Raw genomic sequence first — 24,028 nt, forward strand, 5'->3', positions numbered from 1 at the left:
CATAACTGCAACTCTGCTGGGTGTTTCACGCTCAACAGTTTCACATGTTTCAAGAATGGTCCACCACCCAAAGGACACCCAGCGACACAACTGTCGGAAGCAGTGGCGTCAGTGTGAGCCAGCATCCCTGTGGAATGCTTTCGACATCTTCCATCCTCCATGCCCCGACTAATCGAGGCTGTTCTGAAGGCAGAAGGGGTTGCAACTCAATATTAGTAAGGTGTTCCTAATGTTTGGTACTCAGTGCATACCGGAGTTTACATGGGTTTGAATCCAACCCAGGCCCTTCAGACTCACTCTTCTTACTTTCCAGTCTTCTCTTCACTGTCCACCCTGCAACTGTGTGCAAGTTATATTGTGTCCACCCTGCAACTGTGTGCAAGTTATATTGTGTCCACCCTGCAACTGTGTGCAAGTTATATTGTGTCCACCCTGCAACTGTGTTCACCCTGCAACTGCCTGAACTATCCAGTGTATCAGAGTAAAGTGGCCTGGCCTGGCTGTACACATAGCTGCAGATAGCTGTCCTAACATGGAGGCTGTAATCCCTCACACTGAGGACCAGGCAAGCCATGGCACAGCTCAGCTCCCTCATGGAAGGTGTGTGTCCAAGTGTGTGTGTGTGTGTGTGTGTGTGTGTGTGTGTGTGTGTGTGTGTGTGTGTGTGCATGCGAGTGTGTGGGAGGGGAGAGGAGAGGAGGTTTGATCAATCAAGCGCTCCAGTGCGTGCTCATCCAATACCCAGCAGAGAGGACGGGGCCATGGGCAGCTATCTCATCTCCCTTGGGTGATCCAGGTCTTTACAGGCATGATGAGTAGAGGAGGAAATGAAACGTCTCTGGTTTTGTTACGGGTTGAGGGATCAGGGAGCAAGAGAAAGAGAGACTTGGGGGGTGGGAATTGTAAAAGAGCGTGAGTCATTCGGTATGGAGTCATCAACTTCCACTGTGCACAGAGAGATATCATCTTCCCGACCTCTGTTTAACCTTGAATAAAGCCCTGTGAAACCTCAACTCAAAGTGAGATTACAAAAGTGAGATTACAAAGTGGCTGCTATCTAGCACTGCTGCCACTGTTGTTGTTCTTCCTGTTTTGATAGGGCCAGAGACTGGAAGACGGTGTGAAAACAGTAGCGTGGGAGAGAATGGCCTTGTTGCCTCGGGCTTCTTCTAGTCTGCACTGCTTATAACAACAACAATAACGTTTGGCTAGAGTTATTGGCGTGATCGTTGAAGAGTGAGAGGGTTCAGTCCACTTTGTTGACAAAATCAAACCTCATTGGAAAGTTCCTTGACGTATGTTTATATTTTAGGTGATATTAGGCCATGGTTAGCTCAATTTTGTCTTGAGAGCTTGGGACTATAAGGTTCTATCTGCAAAATGGTGATTCTGAGATAATTGGCTTTAAAGTATCGAACCCTCATTGGTTTGAATGGTGTCAGCAATTTTTTTTTACCTTGTATTCCATTGAATTTAACCACATGAATTGGTGTATATAGGTAAAGATCAATGAACCCAACAAGGCTATGTCAATAACTACATTCAGACAAAAAATAAAGATAGAACCTTATAGTGTAAAAAAAAACAATAATCTAAATAACAAAGTTGTGTGCATGACTAATAAGCCAATCCTTCAGTTTCTTCTTTAGTAAGCACCTGTTTCAAACATTTAACAGTAGGGCTATTTTTTTGCTGGCAAAAAAACCCCATCTTGCCTCATCTTCCATAACAACAAGCCACCCACACCACTCTTCAAATCAGATCTTCCCATTTGCTCATTAGCATATGCTGACTTTGAACTCCATCCATGAGAAAACTCTGCGAGACAAGCGACGCTAAACAAGACGTTGTGCTCCAAAAACTCCATACAGTAAAGAACAAATGAACCACGACCCCGGAATGACCCACAACAGTTCCTTGCAAATGTAACAATTACTGCACTACAACTCTGGGAGACAAAGCAAGTGTCTTTCTTATTGCGCCATCCTGTTTACATTTTGGATCATGTGTGAGTGCTTTGCAGTTCAACAACATTATAACAAAAATTTATTTCATGAAGACAACACCAATGATTCAGTGTAAACTGATATACTAGTAAGTAGAAACCAACGCAACACACACATTTGTTGACATGTCAGAGCTGTAGCCAACGGAATCAATTTGACAGTTGTACAACCTCGAGATTTTTTGCAGAATAAATATTGCAATGGTGTGACATCCAAATTCAACAAGAGTCCACAAATGTAGGCTACACATGGAGGTGAGCAAGGTTTTGTTGCAAACACAATAAAGATAACCCTAGATATTCGACGGGTCAGGAAATATTTTCATCAAAACAGCCACTGAAATTGCACATTGTTCAAACTTGTAATTCAGAATAGTTTAAAAGTTTAAAAAGAAGAATATATCTAGAGAGATTATGAAATATCCTATAATTTGCACAAAAGTAAAGTTAGTTTGTTATTGGATATTCAGTCTTCTTTCAGCAATAGCTTTTAAACAAAGTGCGCCATGACTATGAAAATGTTATACTCTGAATCAGGGAAGGATGTAGAACAATCCAAACATCTCCTATTTAGGAATGTTTCCCTTTTTTTAGGGTGGGAGGGGGTCTGGGGTAATCTTCAATAGGTCTTAAACAAGTGTGCCGTGACTATGAAAATTATATTTAAAGAATGTGTAATAATAGATGTGGACTGTTCTCTATCCACCCTTAATGCAGAATATATAATTATCATAGTGATGGCAAGCTTGGTTAAAGAACTATTGAAGATTGAAATCCAAATCTGGGGATTAAACTCTGGGATTAATGTTATTTGGAGAACAGCAAAAACAAGCAAAAATGACCCCAGACATTATCACCTTGGCTGCTGTAGTTTTCATTCACCTCAGTCCATCTACAAACACATAGCCTATTAGTTTTACAATTAGCCGCTACACATTAACTCACATGAACTCAGCACCAGGATTAAAAACTTAAATTTATACAGAGGGATCTGTTAGCAGAAGAGTATTTTATAAACAAAATGTAAACAAATACGTTTGCTTTACAGAATTTTTTGTTGTTGTTGGGGGGTGCAGTTGTACAGCTAATTTCCTGCAGTTCCACACATTTTGCCATTACTTATGCCCCCTCTGGAGGTCAGGGCCCCTGGGCATGTGCCGTTCATGCCAGGTCGGTAAAATCGGCCATGATTACTACATGTTTAGATAGCTGGCTAGACTAACTAGACTAATTAACTGACATGGGCTAATTGAGTGACTGTCAGTGAGTGACATATAATAATAAGAAAACTGCTGATGCACAACCAATTTTCAAAATTGCACCTTGCAAATTCTACAATTCTCACTCTCAACAGTAAATTGAGACCCCGACAGAGTTCCTAAAAAAAGTTGTTTTTGTTTTGTATTTGTTTTTATTACAGAGGTCAGGGTTCGGTGTCCTCTTATGTAGCTCCGGCTATAGTGTGGATTGTTCTCCATTCTTACCTGATTCAGAATATATCATTGTTTTATAGTCTTGGCATGCTTTGTTTAAGAGCTCATTTCGATTGAAATCTGAATAAAACTAATAAAAAATACAAATTGAAAAAAATCAAAGGTGTGGATTATTCGCCATCTTCTGATTTAGAATTTAACATGTTCGTCGTCATGGCATGCTTGGTTCAATGGATGACTGACAGGGGGCGCTGTATTGAAACCACCGTGCATCACACTTGGCACTCCTCCTCAGTTGTAAAAAATATTTTGGAAGTTATAGAAAATAATTTAGTTTAGTTTTTGATACATTTATTCTATTACAGATACCTTAATTCATACTTTAAAATTATGTAACGTGAGCTAAACATAAAGAAAATAACATAAAAAATATATACCATTTTCTTTCAAGTATTTTTTTGAGAGTAATAATGTTGCTGTCCTCACCACATCAACAAATTCCATTCATTCTAATGTAGGAGTGCTCGAAGTAGGGAGAGACAATATGGCCAACAGGTGGCTTCAAAGCCTCTCAATGGCCAATACATAGCATCAGCAATCCGGGGTTTATATACGTCATTGGTTCAATAGCTATTGACGGAGAAAACCGCATATCCAATATAAAACTTATTTTACCTCGGTATAAATCGCGCGCCTTTACTGATACTAGTTCCATATCAACCCGAATTATGACGCACTAACTTCTCTTGATGTTATTATGAAGGTGTTGGGAAAAACCAGTGCAGGACAACATGACTACCGTAGCATGTTATTGCTTTGTTACTAAACTGAAGCGCCAACTTTTTCAGCATCCCGATGCCGCCCCCGTTGGAGCACCTGATAGCCCACCGTTGCTTGTCCTGATTCGCGTATGCACAGCGGTTCAAATCAAATAACTATTGCAAAATGAGCTCATGCATCTATTCTATCGCATTCGCATACAATGGAAGTTTCAATAAGAATAACATGCATGTTCGAACTGATCTAAGAATTCGAAAATGCATACAAAACATATGAAAGATAATTAATAACCAACTGTACAATAGCCTACCTTATATCAAACTGCGGAGAAAGTTTACTCGTGCCTTTGTCAGAATGTGATTATTTGTATTTCCATGCAGAATTCAGATAAGTGGGAAAGAGCCATGCCTTCGGACAACACTATTTTTTTCTTGCGTGAGTTCTTGCGTTCTGGCATTCACCCTTCCACTCCAAAAGACACCTAAATGAAAACGGAGCCCCTCAAGCAGTGACATCATGAGTCTCCATAGCAACTTAAACTCCACCCATTTCAAAACGGAACTTACCTGTATGACTACCAATATCTCAGACAACACATTTTTGCTTTCTTATTTTAAGTTAAAATACAGGCAAGATATACACACATCGCCTATAGGCAACTATGTTGCAGAAATAGGTATTAAGCTATTAGTTTTGTCTCTTTCTGACCCCACCCCCCCACACACACAGCCACTATACCCTGATGGCTTTGTGCCCAGCTCTATTGTTTTGGCTATGAAGCCAGGTGACCACTCCCTTTTGTCTCCTCTGAACCAACGCAAACACAAACAGAGAGGCCAGGTGAACCAAAGGACTACTGAGATTCTACTGCTCCTTCCCCCATACCTTCTCCTCCTTGCCCTGGTTGCCCTAAGGGTGACACAGCAACCAACATTTTTCATTGTCTAAGGACTCTCAGGCTGTATCCCAAATGGTATCCTATTCCTTTTATAGTGCACTACTTTTGACCAGGGCCGGCTCTGGTCAAAAGTAGTGAAATATATAGGGAATAGGGTGTCATTTGGGATGCAGACTCACTTTAACAATCTTTACTCTATACTTAAATCACACGGCTCTTACTGTGTGTGTAAAGAAAGGATTCTTATGATGAATCAATGGTTATTTATTGGTCATTATTATTAAGGAATGGCCAATGTGATAAGCAGCTAGTGGGAGTTAGATTGTGAAATAATGAATGTGAACATCTTAGTCCTGTACTAAAAAGCTATTTCAATTGAGATTTTAAATTGACAATGGCTCTTAGTCCAAGACTAGCTTTAATCTGTGTCTGGGAAACCGGCCCTGTATGTGTCCAGATCTAATTCACCTCATTGAAAAGGAGCCTAATGTTTACCTTTTCTGCACCAGACAAAAAAAACAAAAAAAACATCATCTTGGAGCAGTCTAAGGAGAAACAAATGTGACAACTAGATTTATGGAATGGATTTTAACCTATGGCAAAACAGGGAGAAATAGTTTTGCAATTGGACTGTCACCTGAACCAAATAAGAAAAATACCAAATTACTTAACACTCTAGGGGCTCCATTTATGTGATTTTTATGCCTGTGAACCTCGTATTTAGAAACATAAAAAAAAACATACATTTTTTTCCACATTTCGTTTCTTTTGATTAAAAATCAAGCATACCCTTCCCTCCTCTCAAGGAAGGCTGTTTTTTTTTAAATTATCCTGCAAATAAAAAAATATATACTTAATCACCAAAGCATTATTAAAAGATCAAATTTGGGAGCAGCAACACAGTGAGCGGACATTCCCTTTTTATCAATGTGTGTAGGCTATTGTACATTATTAGCCAGCTCCTGTTATTATTTTGGATGTGAGTAAAAAAAACTTTGTGTAGGCTATATGCCCATCATGGAACAAGAGATGAGATGATCCAGTGACACGTATTTAACTTATTTTCCTATAACAATAGCCTGTTTTCCATTTAGTCTGATTAAAGAACAAACCCTTATAGGCTACCCTTGCCCTACTATAACAACAGCTGGTTCTTCAGCAATGTCATTGGTGGTGCAGCCATCAGCTTGATTATAAATGATTCCCTTGAGGTGAAATATTGTATCAGATTAGAGTTAAAGGTGTAAGCCACTAGCTAGGTTTCCATCCAATTGGTGCAAGATTTCCATGCAAATATTCTCAAATCTGCATAAAGAAAATATGCAAATTTGCTCACCAGTGGTATGCTCCACCAAACTGACTTGTTGCGGATAAAAAGCAGTGTGTGATGACATAGTACACATAAAAGTTTTTTTTTCCGCTTAAGTTTTCATGTAATGAATAACAATCTAAAGTTCAATGTGTTTCCATCGCATTCTCAACTCTACCAATAGTTTTGTTACAAAAACTGTGGCGTTAAAAGGCAAATGTGCTTACTCTGGTCTTGGCACTTGCCTCTAGCCAACAGCTCGCAGATACAGTGCGTGTAGGCTACCTACATGACGAGATTATTATTATGGATAAGAGCAATATTATTTTTATTTGTCAGATGGTGGCCAAGCATCGACCATCATGTCACCAGAATAAGACCCTCAACATTTGTTGGAAAGGAGCATCAAGGCCATCACTGTGCACTTTCACCACCCTGTGAACTTCATCATTCAGAACTTTTTTGATCTGTAGCCTATTAAACTGTATGTTTTCCTGAGTTGTAGTGGGAGAATCATTGTGCGACTCCAAGTTTACTTCGATATGATGGTTATTATATCACTATTTCAGCATAAATGCATTTCCGCCGCCATTTCTCGCATAATACATTTTACAGACACACAAAGATCCCACCTACCATACTTTGTTTGTGTCGACATTTGGAAAGCTTAAAGACAAATTTGCTGTTTCCATCAGGCCTGTCTTGACATTTTTTTTTATTTATTCAACGTGTACTTCACTCTCATTAAAAGGTTGGCTGGAAACCTGGTTCATGAGGCAGATTATAAAAGCCAGTACCACCCTTGGAAACCTTTTGTCACATTTTGACAAAAGTAGAGCAGTATGTCGAGTGAATAAAGCCCACAGAGAAATATCTCACATTGTTGCAGAGTGATTCAAGCTCCCATAGACCAAGGAAGTTCTACACTTAATAGAATGTTGTGGTGATGACTGAAGATATACAGTACCAGTCAAAAGTTTGAGCACACCTACTCATTCAAGGGTTTATCTTTATTTTGTTTACTATTTTCTACATTGTAGAATGGAGTAACCAAAAAAATATTAAACAAATCAAAACAGATTTTATATTTGAGATTCTTCAAAGTAGTCACCCTTTGCCTTCATGACAGCTTTGCACACTCTTGGCATTCTCTCAATGAAATGCATTTAAATTAACAGGTGTGCCTTCTTAAAAGTACATTTGTGGAATTTCTTTCCTTCTTAATGCGTTTGATACACTCAGTTGTGTTGTGACAAGCTAGGGGTGGTATACAGTATATAGCCTTATTTGGTAAAATACAAAATCCCTATTATGGCAAGAACAGCTCAAATAAGCAAAGAGAAATGACAGTCCATCATTACTTTAAGAAATCAAGGTCAGTCAATCCGGAACATTTGAAGAACTTTGTTTCTTCAAGTGAAGTCGCAAAAACTACCAAGCGCTATGATTCGGCGCATGTGACAAATAACATTTGATTTGATTTCAATTTGATTTGATGAAACTGGCTCTCATGAGGACCGCAACAGGAAAGGAAGACGCAGAATTACCTCTGCTGCAGAGGATAAGTTTAAGTAACAGACACACCTCAACATCAAATGTTCAGAGGAGACTGTGTGAATCAGGCCTTAATGGTCGAAATGCTGCAAAGAAACCACTACTAAAGGACACCAATAATAAGAAAAGACTTGCTTGGGCCAAGAAACACGAGCAATGGACATTAGACCGGTGGGTCCAAATTAGAGATTTTTGGTTCCAACCACCGTGTGTCATTGTGAGACGCAGTTGGTGAACGGATGATATCTGCATGTGTGGTTTCCACCGTAAAGCATGGAGGAGGTGTGATGGTGTGGGGATGCTTTGCTGGTGACAATGGCAATGATTTGTTTATAATTCAAGGCACACTTAACCAGCATGGCTACCACAGCATTCTGCAGCGATACCCCATCCCATCTGGTTTGTGCTTAGTGTGACTATCATTTGTTTTTCAACAGGATAATGACCCAGTACACCTCCAGGCTGTGTAAGGGCTATTTGACCAAGAAGGAGAGTGATGGAGTGCTGCATCAGATGACCTGGCCTCCACAATCACCCGACCTCAACCCAATTGAGATGGGTTGCGATGAGTTGGACCGCAGAATGAAGGAAAAGCAGCCAGCAAGTGCTCAGTAAATGTGGGAACTCCTTCAAGACTGTTGGAAAAGCATTCCAGGTGAAGCTAGTTGAGAGAATGCCAAGAGTGTTCAAAGCTGTCAACAAGGCAAAAGGTGGCTACTGAAGAATCTAAAATCTGTTTGTATTTGTTTAACCCTTTTTTGGTTACTACATGATTCCATATGCGTTATTTCATAGTTTTGATGTCTTCACGATTATTCAACAATGTAGGAAATAGTAAAAGAAAAACCCTTGAATGAATAGGTGTGTCCAAACATTTGACTGGTACTGTACAGTATGATGATATTGTGACATGATGCTCGGAGAGGCCATGTTGTCCACTGTCTCAAGGATAAGAAAAATGACACAATACATCCAAGGTGAAAGGACAGTGAAAGACTGACAGGAAAGGTGGGAGGGGAGAGCGTGCTAGAATAGCAGTAGGTCAGATTCAAACCACTAGACCAGCCCAAACCAGTAGACCATGTAAGTCAAAATATGTAATGAAGTTGTCCACTGTCACTAACCTGTTCGTCACTAACCTGTTCCCTGAGCCTCTCCTGGTGGCCCATGATGGCCGAGGCGTGGTGAGGGTACTTCTGCTTCAGGTGCTCCAGGAAGGCTTCCCTCTTTTTGTCCATGTCTGAGGGCTGCATGGCCAGGATCTCTTGTGAGCTGCGCGCCCCCCCTAACGTGTGCCTGCGGGGGACGGTGCGGCTGCCGTTGCCTTTGGGGTCCTGGGCCCGGGTGGGGGTCCCATTCGGGGGACCCTGCCTGCTGCTCAGCTGCTCAGAGTCCTCAGGGGAGGTCACCTTTAGGTTGCTTTTGGTTTGCTCTGGAGAGAGAGGGAAAGGGTTCGGGTGAATATACAGGTACAGGATCACTATTCCATTGGTGTGTGTGCAGGGTTTCTCCTTGCACAAAAAGGGGCTTTAGGTGGAGGGTGTGGCGGTGGGCGGGGTAGTGGGCGTTTTTACATGTATGGCCCGCCCAAGAATTTACTACACAGGAAAACACAGTGTGTGTGTGTGTGTCCTTAGGTGCACAGTTAAACTTTGAAGGCACACATGACTATAAAACCATAGTCTGAGTCAGAGACCTAACCACAAACACCAGTGGACCAGCCAGACTGGGAAAGATCCAGTCTCCGTGCTCTAACTTAATTACTACATAATCATAATGACATTTTCCCAAACCAAAAGGGAAAGAGACCAGGGAAAAGGGAATGGGTGCAGATACACACAACCTGTAAAAAACATTATCAGGGGACTACTGAATGATCCCACTGTAGCCATTGAGACATTATGGCTATTATGAAATGTCAGTCTAGACATAAAAGAATGCATCTACAGATGGGTTCAAATACTATTTGAAATCATGTAAAATGCTTTAACTGGGCTTGATTGAGCTTGCCTGGGGCAATGGAACCAATAGAATAGTTTCAAAATGGCAAAGCCCACCCATTTGGCACTCCAGGTAGGCTAAAGTAAACCCTAAAAGTGTTTAAAATATTTGAAGTAGTATTTGAACCCAGGTTTGCCAGAGATACTGGAGCTAAATCGATAAACCTACTGCCTTTGGTAAAACCTACACACCTACTGTATCTAAACCAGGGACTGGATGATGTGCTCTAGTCAAGCTTAAACTCTGCCCCATGACATCACAGGGTACTCTCCGATGTCATTTATCGTTTATCTATTGTGCAGGTTATATACCTTACAGTAAACCCTCGGGCGATACTTTCAAAATGAACCCGAAAGGACATGTATTGACATAAACAAGGGAGAGCAGGGATCTTGTTTGGTATACTCGGTTCTATTTCCGATTCTCCAACTGAAAAGAGCATCAGTTCTCTCCTGAATGATAGTTCCCAAAAAATAGTAGCTTGTTAGGCATCCAAGAACACCATGAGCGGCATTGGGATGTTACCTAATCATTTATCTGAGAGAATGTTCTATACATTTAGACAAAGGAAAAAACCTTTGCATGAAGCATCATCAAATAATAAAGTGGGATATTGATATTTTCCAGGATAGGAACATCCTTATAACAATTCAGTACTGCAGACGAGTCCCAAAATAGCACCCTATTCCCTAGATAGTGCACTACCCTGGTCAAAAGCAGTGCACTATAAAGGAAATAGGATGGCATTTAGGATGCAGCGCCCACCTCATCACACATTGTTTATCTCAGTGATCTGAACTTCAGATTGAATATGACAAAAATAACATCAGTGATGAAGACATTAAACTGAAGCAGCTGTTCACTTTAAACTCTCCTCACTTTCAAAAGCCTGGGCAAACGTTCAAAATCTGTCTGGGAGAGAGAGAATGTTATCCAGAGAATCTGTTTATATATACAGACGGTTGGGAAATGGCATCCTCACAGTGAACAGAAGTCGCTGACTAAAGCCATTCGTAACGTCAAAGTCAGTGTTTTCAGGAGGAAATGGCATTCCTTCCATTAACATCCTTTAGGATGTTTTAATAACTTACTCACGGCAGCCATCTTGACTTGGAATAACATCATTCTCTCGACTGTCAACTTTGATACAACATGAAATTACAGCAAAAACAGAAACTGTATGTCTAATCAAAAACAAATATTGTAACTCCATTCAACTCCATTATAACAAATTCATTTATACTTTTAACTACCCATTACAGTATATCTACATGATCTTCAATCTTAAAATACTAAAGGGAGAATGAGAAGCATTTCCTTCTGTTCAACAGTCTTTCATCTTGTCATAAATCAATCCCCTGGGACTGAGCCTAAACTCTACAGATCAATGGGGGAAACATTTTAGCTCAGGCTGGGCAGTGGTTGCATCCCAAATGGTACCATATATTTATATATATATACTAGAAAGGGTGTATATATATATATATATATATATATATATATACATATCCTTTCTAGTGCACTACTTTTGAATACTACTTCACTACTTTTTATAGTGCACTATATAGGATGCCATTTGGGACGCACCCAGTGTGCTTCCGACAGTCAGGGGCTTGCGGTGAGACTGAAAGCTATCCCATGGATCCGCGTGCTGACACATACTCTTTTAACCCCGAGCCGCAACTCTTCCAGGCTGTTGGTTCTGCGTTGGGCTGGGGCATGAAGCACAGGTGAGGAGGAGGAGGAGAGGAAGAGGGGAGCGGTGGAGTGTGAAAACACAGGGAGAGAGTAGTGAAGCAGGTCTGATCTGTTGCCTTGTTTTCTCTAGACGGCAGGTACAGCCATGACGTGTGCCTTTCAAAGGCTAATGGTGAAAAATAAGGGTCTGTCTATGGCTAGGGATGTTATTTCAGGATTTGTCTCTCTCTAGGTCAAGCACAGCGGAGGAGATTATAAAGTGGGCATTTCAACAGATGGTTTTCACTGCTTCCCAGTTTAAAGGAGAAATCTGGGATTGGTACATCAACAAAATAACGTGTCAAGGCGTTGTTGAATCCCAGGTTGCCCCTTTTTAAGTGGAAAAGTTGACCTTCGTTTTTTCAATGAGGAAATTCTTAGACAGCATTGTAAAGTGGTGCTTGGTCAGGTTTAATGTGAATACAAGCAAAACCATTCTTTTCTGTACATCTGTTCATAGAGACTTGAGACGGGAGATACTTCAGGCTTTACAATGGGGCCACATCGCGCAGGCGTTGCAAAGGCCGCATGTTTTGAAATGTTGGGAGTGCACGAGAAAGATTTACTCCCACCAGCTCTCTCAACAATGTCTACCATCTCCAAGCTGTGGCAGTCATGTGAAAAGCGTCCAACAACCATGTACCATTCCTGCTGTCTTATGTGTCCTAACTCTCCAAATAAAAGTACATGGGTGTGACTCCAACGTGACATTCACTCCACTTTGCACCCACACAGAAGTGTTTCCAGTCACATGGTGTTTTGGTCTGTAAACCACTGTCACCCAGTGTGAACAGATAAAACATAGTGAACTGACAACATGAATAGGAAACGTATTCACATGGAGATTTCCACCTACACAACGAACAGTAAACTCTGTCTAGACCAAGACTGAAAACAGCTTCTATCTCTAGGCCATCACTGTTGAACAGCCATCACTAGCCAGTGCCCAGTACTCTGCCCTGAACCTTGAGACTAATGCCCCATGTATTTCGAGTCATTGAATGCTGGTCACCTCATATTCTGTTTATATACTGTTGTTTACTCACTGTGTATGTATGTACTGTGTTCTCAACATTGCTCAATATACCTGCTACTGAACATACCATTTTATTTTCCAAATTAAATCATGTGTATACAGACCACATATTTATATTCTGGATTCTCACACATGCTCACTCTAATATACACTACATGACCAAAACTTTGTGGATACATGTTTCACTGGAACTAATGGGCCTCGCCCGAACCATGAAAAACAGCCCCAGACTACAATTCCTCCTCCACCAAACATTACAGTTGGCACTATGCATTGGGGCAGGTAGCGATCTCCTGGCATCCCCCAAATCCAGATTTTTTTCTGTCGGACTGCCAGATAGTGGAGCGTGATTCATCATTCCAGAGAACGCTTTTCCACTGCTCCAAGGGGCAACTCTAGCAGGACAGAAATTTGACGAACTGGCTTGTTGGAAAGGTGGCATCCTATGACGGTGCCACGTTGAAAGTCAATGAGCTCTTCAGTCAGGCCATTCTACAGACAATGTTTGTCCATGGAGATTGCATGGCTGTGTGCTCGATTCTATAACCCTGTCAGCAACGGGTGTGGCTGAAATAATTTGAAGGGGGTATCCACATACTTGTATACATACTGTAATTATATTCTGGATTCTCACACATGCTCACTCTAATATATCTACATAGATAGTTATTTCCTGTTTAGATTTTTTTATATATTTTTTTATTTATATTGCATTTGCAAAAAAAGAATTCGCTGCACCTGCTATAACACCTTTAAATCTGTGTACATGACCAATACACTTTGATTCAAGATCAGTTAACCACTGTGAATGGGTGTAATGTAGCTAGGAACCTAGCAGCAAGCACTGCCACAGGACAGCTAATGAAAGATATCCCGCCAGCCTAACACCTCCTGTAGTTAAGTGTTGCCGCATGGCTGACGTACTTACGGGCCTATTTTTAACCCTCAAACTATTTCTAACTGACTAAGCTACTGTATGCATCAAAAACTTTAAAATCAGCCACTTCCCTGCATATTCTCTTTCAGTTTCAGGTTCCTTACCTTCCACAAGACTTGAACATTCTAGAATAGAATAGAATACCTCGTCCTCTCCTATCTCTTCAGTTCCTCCTCTCCCTTCTTCCATTTTAACCCAGGAGTAACAAACTGGGTGTGAGGAAAACGGGTTAGCAGAAATAGAGGAACAACACGGGCTACTGTCGACTTCCAAATAGTTCCAAACTGTCGACTTCCAGACAAGGCTCACATGAAAAAGGGGCTTGAGATCCACCCAAAGCCAGAAAGGTGACCAGTAAGGATTTAGGAAACAAACAACATTCCAGGACACAGGACGAACAGCAAGCGCCGCTTCTCTGCCTCAGGCCAACTACCCACTGACTGACTGACTGACTGCCTGCCTGAGGTTGTGTAAGGTTTGGTGTGTGTGCATTTGTATGTTAGAGGGAGAGAGTAAACATGTGTGTAAGTTGCCTCCACTGATATCGTTCCAGTTAGAGAGTGGGCCCCAGACCAACAGGTGTCTGACCCACTCTCACTCACTCACTCACTCACTCACTCACTCACTCACTCACGCACGTGCCCGTACACGCACACACACATACACACACACACACACACCGCACTCTCTGGTCTTTGTTGCCAGTAAGCCGTTTCTCCTGATCTGACCTCATAGGGAGCCCTCACAGAGACAGGCTTGTGTCCAAAGTACTGCACTCTAAAGGGAATAGGGTGCCATTTGGAAGCAACCAGCCATGTGTCATAACCTACTTCTGGAATACAGCTAGTTGATATTCATCGCACAAGGCTCTCAACTTATCTTTGCTCAGCGGCTTATTAAGTCATCAGCTGCCATGAAAGTTGTTTGGTGAGTAACTTATGCATAGCATAACAAAAGCTGACCTGCTCTATCATAAGGGTTATGCAAATCAAAAATAACCATCACATAAATCTCCATATTTATTTTTGTCAAAATGTGTGACTGTACTATTGACTTGAAACATATGTTTGCTGTACTGTACATGACTGCAAACATCTGCCAGACATGTTGGGACTCTCTGCGTGTCGAACAGGAACCGATTACGTGTTCGTTGTCTGACATTTTGTATTTCCTCCTCAGTTTCAACATCTTTACAGCAAACGTGAAGACATCAATGCACAGTTTGTGGGCCATGTAATTGAAAGTGGAGGGGTCAGCACATGACCAAACATAGTTGAGTCAGAAGAGACATAATGTCATAAGGTCTCCATAAACATATGGAGAGAAGTGGAACTCCCACCCACTTACCCCCAGACAGCCATCAAACCATTGACCCAGAATCCCTATAAGCCTAGTATAAACATGGCATGCCGCTACCCCCGAACCAGTCAGTTTTCGCTTCTTAAATTCCAAACACTCAACCAACCTGTCTCTCTACTCTTCCTCTGAACAAATAGGCAGATTAAAAAAATTACCCTGCAAGAGGTGGCGAAATATACAGACAGGTTCCGAATCCCCATAGTATATAATGTACATTGGTACCTATCACCTAAACCACCCAAACAATCAGTTTCCGCTACTCAAATTCCAAAAAATAAAACCTGCCCTATAACCCTACATTATACTCACTCTCTCAAAGGCCCTAGTGTGAACACCCAGATGGGAAATGACCTTGTACTCTGAGAAAATCTCGAGAGGTAACAAAAGGGAAATGTGTCGATATGGAATCTAGAGAATTTCCTCTTGGTCCAAAGATGACATGTAACATTTCTGCTGCGTGACACTGTGGGACTTGGTAAGGGTAAGGTCCTTTGCGTTGTTGTCTCCCCTTACTCAATGTTAATCTGGTCCCAAATGGCACCATGCTCTCTATAATGTGCACTGTTTGACCAGGGCCCATAGGGCCCCCGGTTAAAAGTAGTGAACTATATAGGGAATATGGTGCCGTTTGGGGCGCATGCTTAGTCATTTACGGAGGAATGTGCAAACAACAGCAAAGTCCACACAGTGCATAACTACGACCACAATAGTCTACAGACATGTACTCAGACAACAACCCTGTTGATATGGGGAGAAACAATATCCATTCTTCTGTGTTGAAAATGTTCAGCGTAAGAGCTGGAATATCAGATTTGGTCATTTCGAAAAGCCAATCCGAAGGTACATATGTGGATGTTTTTCTATATACCCTTTGGATGAGAATTCTGTTGGAGACCTCCCTCTGATGGACACATGCACGCTAGTGTGCTCGCCCACACGTGATCCATATGGGCCATGTTTCACTTCCTTGCCTGTTGCAATAGACTCACTCCCTTAGCACATAAAGGTTCATTGTATTCTCGGGAGTCGTATGAGTCCAGACCATCTGATTCCTGGCATGTCCTTTGCTGGAACTCGTTGCCTTCCTCATACCCATCAGCTGCCTGTAAAATGTGCTCTGCCAACCCGCCAGGGCTGAACAAGATGAACAAGATGGGCAGTAGGCTACGGGTCTGTCCCAAATGACACTCCTATTCCCTGCATATTGCACCACTTTTTTTTGCAAAAAGGCTTTGATGAAAAGTGGTGCACTATATAGGGAATAGGGTGCCATTTGGCCGTGTCTAGACTTGACAGTTCCTGCAGCTTTTGTATTCTGATCATGGAGTTCTGATCACGCCATGTGTCTCCAGTTACATATACCGTGTCCACATTGTGTCCGGATTCCCTTTTCCCGCGCTATATTACAATGCCAGTATGCATTCTGTAAATGGTGGAACAGGCTAAATCTGATTATAACAACAACTTGATGGCAGTACCAACTACTGTGGCTAACAAGCCAGCTAACTTCTGTAACTAGCCAGCTTGCTAGCAAAGCTAAAGGGATTGCATAAATTTAGCCAAACAATTATAATTATTTTCGAAATAAGCTAGCTGGCTAGCATTTATGAAGGCAGCAAACGCATTCCTCAATGTGGTCTTCGTATTCTGATAGCAGAAGTCACATGTACGTGTCAAGTGTAGACAGCCTCAGTGACACAGACACAGTTTTACATTGAGAGGGAAGCTGATTGCTGATCTATCATGATATTTTCCATGCTGGTCCTGTCAGCTCAGTGAAAAGCACCTGTAAATACGAGACGTATGTGGCAGGGTCTACAGACAATCACGGATTACAAAAAGAAAACCAGCCCCGTCGCGGACATCGAAGTCTTAAAATTAAACAACTTATTTTATTGCTTTGAGGACAATACAAGTGCCACTGACACGGCCCGCTACCAAAGCCTGTGGGCTCTCCTTCTCTGTGGCCAACGTGACTAAAACATTTAAACTTGTTAACCCCCACAACACTGCCGGCCCAGACGGCATCCCTAGCCGTCAGAGCATGCGTAGACCAGCTGGCTGGTGTGTTTACGGACATATTCAATCAATCACTATCCCAGTCTTCTGTCCCCACATGCTTCAAGAGGGCCACCATTGTTCCTGTACCCAAGAAGGCAAAGAAAACTGAACTAAATGATTACCGCCCCATAGCACTCACTTCTGTCATCATGTAGTGCTTTGAGAGAATAGTCAAGGATCATATCACCTCCACCCTACCTGATACCCTAGACCCACTCCAATTTGCTTACCGCCCCAATAGGTCCACAGACGATGCAATCGCCATTAAACTGCACAATCTCATCTGGACAAGAGGAATACCTATGTAAGAATGCTGTTCATCGACTACAGCTCAGCATTTAACATCATAGTACCCTCCAAACTCATCCTGTGCAACTGGGTCCTGGACTTCCTGACGGGCCGCCCCCAGGTGATTAAGGTAGGAAACAACATATCCACCCCGCTGATCCTCAACACTGGGGCCCCACAAGGGTGCGTGCTCAGCCCCCTCCTGTACTCCCTGTTCACCCATGACTGCGTGGCCATGCACGCCTCCAACTCAATCATCAAGTTTGTAGACGACACAACAGTAGTGGGCTTGATTACCAACAACGACGGGACGGCCTAAAGGGAAGAGGTGAGGGCCCTCGGAGTGTGGTGTCAGGAAAATAACCTCTCACTCAACGTCAACAAAACAAAGGAGATGATCGTGGAATTCAGGAAACAGCAGAGGGAGCACCCCCCCTATCCCCATCGACGGGACAGAAGCGGAGAAGGTGGAAAGTTTTAAGTTCCTCGGCGTACACATCACTGACAAACCGAAATGTTCCACCCACACAGACAGCGTGGTGAAGAAGGCGCAACAGCCTGGTACGGCAACTGCACCGCCCTCAACCGCAAGGCTCTCCAGAGGGTAGTGCAGTCTGCACAACGCTTCACCAGGGGTGAACTACCTGCCCTCCAGGACACCTACAGCACCCGATGTCACAGGAAGGCCAAAAAGATAATCAAGTACAACAACCACCCGGACCACTGCCTGTTCACACCACTACCATCCAGAAGGCGAGGTCAGTACAGGTGCATCAAAGCTGGGACCGAGAGACTGAAAAACAGCTTCTATCTCAAGACCATCCGATCGTTAAACAGCCATCACTAACATAGAGAGGCTGCTGCCAACACACTGACTCAAAAGTATGGCCACTTTAATAAATGGATTTAATAAAGGTATCACAAGTCATTTCAAATAACGGCACTTATAATAATGTTTACATCCTACATTACTCATCTCATATGTATATACTGTATTCTATACCATCTACTGCATCTTGCCTACGCCACACGGCCATCGCTCATCCATATATTTATATGTACATATTCTTATTCATCCCTTTACATTTGTGTGTGTGTATGAGGTAGTCGTCGTGAATTTGTTAGCTTACTTGTTATATATTACTGCACTGTCGGAACTAGAAGCACAAGCATTTCGCTACACTCGCAGTAACATCTGCTAACCATATGTATGTGATCAATAAAATAACATTTGATTTGATTTGAGTTTTCCCCCCAAAAATGACTTTATTACAGACAGAAATACTCCTCAGTTTCATCAGCTGTCCGGGTGGCTTTCAACTTGTTGCCAAAGAAAACAGTATCCAGTCACAATGTTATCCAATCATGTGGGAGCTGTCCTCTCACCTCTAGTACTGGACAGACTAATCCCTCCCCTCATCATCTCTACTCTGTTTTGATTAATGACGGTCCAGTAGTTGGCACCTCCCACTGATCTCATTAGAACTCCTATTGACTTCATTCGCAGATGAACGTCCTCTTACCCCTCATCACTCTATGACTGAAGATAAAACCCCTCCTAACTTTGAGACCAAAGATTTAAAAAAACTCCTAACTTTAAGACTGAAGTTAAACAATCACTCCCAACTTTAAGACTCAATTTATAATGCTATTACAACACTATTACGTTATATGAGGCTATAATGCTAAATAGCTGATATCGTCTCCTGTGGCCTCCATGTGTGTCTACTAAGACACATCCTGAATAATCGATGATGCAAGTATCCAGAACTGGTGGGAGGCCAGATTGTTGACATTCTGCCTTTAACCCCCCCCCCCCCACCACCTCCTCCCCCCCTCTCTTGCCCTTCCTCTGTCTCCAGTGTGTGTTTACGTGACACATGTTTTTGGCAACCCAATGGACAGTTTGTGCTAAACACTGGTGGAGGTCTGAATGGAGCCATGGCTGTGCTATCGCCCTCTCATTAGCTGTATAATCCCAAACCTCCACCATACAGATAACCACATTTCATCTCCTCTCTGACTGTATCTGCAGTCTTCTTAAAACATAGCCGAGCCAGAACAGCCCATGGGGGCAGGAGGCCTGGAGCCTCTCCAGCTTGATGTACAAGTACACCCCCTGGACAGGAAACTAGTCTGAGACACATGTACCAGTCTCCAAATAGGGTAGCTAGAAACAAAAGCTAATTCATTAGCACAATGGAGGAGTCCAGAACCCCAAAAGTGGCCCCTCGGGATAAATGAGGCTTTTTACACAACTGCAATTAAGACTATTTTTCCTGGAGACAGGTTTGGAGTTTCTCTTAGGCTACGGGGTAAGACAGGCTGTCTCCTTGAAGTTGTGGTTATAAATACGCACACACACACACTCTCTCTTAATAATACTAGTGATTCACACCATTTTAGCAAAGGGCCTGACTGTCCTACAAGTGTGGGAAGCAGACACCCAGCCCTTCAGCCAAAACAAAATGCAACACTCCAAAACATGCTGGGTTAAAATCAACCCAGTTTAGGTTATTTTGTAACCCAGTGCTGGGTAAATATTGGACAGAATACCACCTGGGTTATTTTGACCCAGCCAGTTTGGTTGCGTGAATAATGTTGGATTGTTGGAGAGAGAGTAAATGTCATTCCTGTTTAACATGTTAAGTTCACATACGGCAAACTTCATTTTTCCTTCATTTATTTGTTGCATTTTACACATTCTTCTAGAATATTAAGATAATTTATTACATGTTATAATAAGTTATAACACCTTATTGCATCCCAACAACAGGATTTACATAGGCTTTTAGGGAATTCATACACTTTTCTCGGCCTCATAGAAACTGTTCAACATGTGACATGTGACAAGAGAACAGATAAACAGGAATGAAGGGTGGCAAAAAATAATAATATCTGGAAGCTACGAACGGCTTCTGATCTGACCTTTCTATTTTTTTTAAAGAAAACAACCCAAATAAGTGACCCGATGGCTGCAACCCAGCATTACTTTTTTTTTTTTATTTTTTTTTTTACCCCTTTTTCTCCCCAATTTCGTAGTATCGAATTGTTGTAGTAGCTTGTCTCATCGCTACAACAGCCGCACCAATGCGCCGGAGGAAACACCGTGCACCTGGCCACCTTGGTTTAGCGTACACTGCGCCCAGCCCGCCACAGGAGTCGCTGGTGCGCGATGAGACAAGGACACCCCTACCGACCAAGCCCTCCCTAACCCGGGCGACGCTAGGCCAATTGTGCGTCGCCCCACGGACCTCCCGGTCGCGGCCGGTTACGACAGAGCCTGGGCGCGAACCCAGGGACTGATGGCACAGCTGGCGCTGCAGTACAGCGCCCTTAACCACTGCGCCACCCGGGAGGCCCTCCAGCATTACTTTTCTGAGTGTAAGTATTGCATTTCTACATTAAGATGCCTGATTGGGAGAGCACATCCCTGAAGAACCAGAGTTTTCTGTCCTCGAGAGCCTTCAATAAACAGACATAGACATGGCAGCCAACCTGGATAGGCATGCTGCCAAAAGATAAGGAGCCTGATATGATATGAACCACTGTGGTAGCCAGACTGTCTGTCTGTGTGTGTGTGTGTGTGTGTGTGTGTGTGTGTGTGTGTGTGTGTGTGTGTGTGTGTGCGTGCGTGCGTGCGTGCGTGCGTGCATGTGCGCGTGTGAGAGAGAGAGAGAGAGAAAGAGAGAGATACAAAAATGGCTGAGAATAAGTATATAACTAAAAGAGTTCTCTGTAACTCTGTAAGAGAAAAATAAATATTAACATAAAGCTATGACACCAATGGCCACCATATGCCAGTGAGGTATTTCACCTAAATGAACTATGCATTTGAATAGATTTTATTGCTGGTCTAATTTCAAATGGAATTGCTCATTTTGAGCGGGCAAACACTTGTGTTTGTTTGACTCGAGTGCAAACTCAATATCCTCCCATTAGAACAGGCGGTGAGTTTCAATAAAGTTGCACAAACAAGTTCTATTTCCTCTTTGGCAGCAGGGCGCTGGCCAATAAGCCTGATTCTCTGTCTTTATGAAAGCAGATCATATTTTTTGGCCTGATTCAAAAGATGGTGATTCAGCTAAAACGAAGGAAACAAATCACTCCAAAAATCACATCGCCACAAATCACTTTCGTAGATTGGAATTTGTCCTCTCATGCACCACCCGCAACTCCCTCCCTCTCGCTCTCTCTCTCTCTCTCTCTCTCTCTCTCTCGCTCTCTCTCTCTCCCTCCCTCCCACCCCACATCCTCCTCCCTTTCCTGCAATTCAAGTTTGGAGACAAACAGGGAGCCCAAACAACTCTAATGTTGGTTCTGTCAGTACTAATAAATGCTCCCTGATGGCTTAGTGGAAGACTAGAACCAACAGACAGCTCTCTCTGTTAATGCCTAGCTTCACCGATCACCATCTATCTATACACAGTGTTTGTCTGCTGCACGCTGACACACGGTACTGCTGCTGCGGGTGAAGATCCGGGGTGAAGACCTTGGATCAGCTTCCCCTCCCTCGATCCTAACCTTAACCATCAGTTGGGGAAATGCAAAACAGACCAAAGATCAGCATCTAAGGGCATCTTCAGCATACACACATGGACATTTGAAGTTGACACATACTATACCGTACAATCACTTGCAGACCGCATGTTCTACAGCAGGGGGTGCTGTTTGCTACACTCTAATACAGTTTTTTTTAATTGCTTTGGTACTATTTTTACAAGTATGTGGTGAAATGTCACAACTCTTAGTACAAAACTCAAAACAGATCATCAAGAAGGCTGTTTATTCACAACTTTAAGCACATTTCAATTGACTAAGTACAACACACAAAATCACACAGTAACTTCTTCACCAAACCTAATCAGTGTTTCATCTAGAAATAGCTTTCATATAAAGTAATTGCCTTTCACAATGCAATGCTCACAATACTTTTCATATGATTCTCTTCTCATTTGTTTAAATACATTTGACCATCATTTAATCCAAAGGCGATTAATCACTTAACCGTTTGGTAAACCTATATATTTTTTTAACTGGTTTGTCTACTATATATGGATTTTGAGAACTACAGAAATGTAATGTGCGTTTGTAAAGTATAAAGATCTAAATTACAGGTATGATACATGATAATCATACATAATGACTACTCGTTATTGCTAATTGATTTCACATAGTGGTAACCACAATTTGTCACCATATAAAAGGGTGTGTGTGTGAACACTTGCAATTTATTTCAACTTGGAGCAGGACAGACAGCAAGGGAGAGGACGAAATCAAAGATCTTGTGGGCATGGGCCCTGTCAAAGAGGTGGGCATGGGCCCTGTCAAGGAGGTGGGCATGGGCCCTGTCAAAGAGGAGGGCATGGGCCCTGTCAAAGAGGAGGGCATGGGCCCTGTCAAAGAGGTGGGCATGGGCCCTGTCAAAGAGATGGGCATGGGCCCTGTCAAAGAGGTGGGAATGGACCCCGTCAAAGAGGTGGGCATGGGCCCTGTCAAAGAGGTGGGCATGGGCCCCGTCAAAGAGGTGGGCATGGGCCCTGTCAAAGAGGAGGGCATGGGCCCTGTCAAAGAGATGGGCATGGGCCCTGTCAAAAAGGTGGGCATGGGCCCTGTCAAAGAGGTGGGAATGGACCCCGTCAAAGAGGTGGGCATGGGCCCTGTCAAATAGGTGGGCATGGGCCCCGTCAAAGAGGTGGGCATGGGCCCTGTCAAAGAGGTGGGCATGGGCCCCGTCAAAGAGGTGGGCATGGGCCCTGTCAAAGAGGTGGGCATGGGCCCCGTCAAAGAGATGGGCATGGGCCCTGTCAAAGAGGTGGGCATGGGCCCTGTCAAAGAGATGGGCATGGGCCCCGTCAAAGAGATGGGCATGGGCCCTGTCAAAGAGATGGGCATGGGCCCCGTCAAAGAGGTGGGCATGGACCCCGTCAAAGAGGTGGGCATGGGCCCTGTCAAAGAGGTGGGCATGGGCCCTGTCAAAGAGGTGGGCATGGACCCTGTCAAAGAGGTGGGCATGGGCCCTGTCAAAGAGGTGGGCATGGGCCCTGTCAAAGAGGTGGGCATGGGCCCTGTCAAAGAGGTGGGCATGGACCCTGTCAAAGAGGTGGGCATGGGCCCTGTCAAAGAGGTGGGCATGGGCCCTGTCAAAGAGGTGGGCATGGGCCCTGTCAAAGAGGTGGGCATGGGCCCCGTCAAAGAGGTGGGCATGGGCCCTGTCAAATAGGTGGGCATGGGCCCTGTCAAAGAGGTGGGCATGGGCCCTGTCAAAGAGGTGGGCATGGGCCCTGTCAAAAAGGTGGGCATGGGCCCTGTCAAAGAGGTGGGAATGGACCCCGTCAAAGAGGTGGGCATGGGCCCTGTCAAATAGGTGGGCATGGGCCCCGTCAAAGAGGTGGGCATGGGCCCTGTCAAAGAGGTGGGCATGGGCCCCGTCAAAGAGGTGGGCATGGGCCCTGTCAAAGAGGTGGGCATGGGCCCCGTCAAAGAGATGGGCATGGGCCCTGTCAAAGAGGTGGGCATGGGCCCTGTCAAAGAGATGGGCATGGGCCCCGTCAAAGAGATGGGCATGGGCCCTGTCAAAGAGATGGGCATGGGCCCCGTCAAAGAGGTGGGCATGGGCCCCGTCAAAGA

The 24,028-nt window shown here is 43.4% G+C and overlaps 1 protein-coding gene and 1 long non-coding RNA gene across 49 annotated transcripts in view; one reads left to right on the forward strand and one right to left on the reverse strand.

Moving 5' to 3' along the window:
- Window positions 1–8,553, forward strand: part of LOC149977435 (uncharacterized) — a 171,295-nt gene extending 162,742 nt beyond the window's left edge. Inside the window, exon 3 of the long non-coding RNA XR_016486647.1 lies at window positions 8,417–8,553. This is a non-coding gene — a long non-coding RNA (uncharacterized LOC149977435). The remainder of the gene's footprint in view (window positions 1–8,416) is intronic.
- LOC110489970 (sickle tail protein homolog) overlaps window positions 1–24,028 on the reverse strand; it is a 220,178-nt gene that overhangs the window by 70,700 nt on the left and 125,450 nt on the right. For 18 of the 48 annotated variants that reach the window (XM_090199862.1, XM_090199880.1, XM_090199860.1 and 15 more), the window contains exon 2: window positions 9,104–9,411. In XM_090199862.1, the coding sequence (XP_090055988.1) occupies window positions 9,104–9,411 (308 nt within the window). Of the gene's footprint in view, window positions 1–4,528; window positions 4,712–9,103; window positions 9,412–13,794; window positions 14,179–24,028 lie in introns of those variants that run through there. The other 30 variants (XM_090199883.1, XM_090199881.1, XM_090199859.1 and 27 more) reach the window with 5 other exon arrangements.

This window comes from Oncorhynchus mykiss, chromosome 15 (assembly GCF_057628025.1).
Source record: "Oncorhynchus mykiss isolate SJ-2025 chromosome 15, ASM5762802v1, whole genome shotgun sequence".
NCBI lineage: Eukaryota > Metazoa > Chordata > Actinopteri > Salmoniformes > Salmonidae > Oncorhynchus > Oncorhynchus mykiss.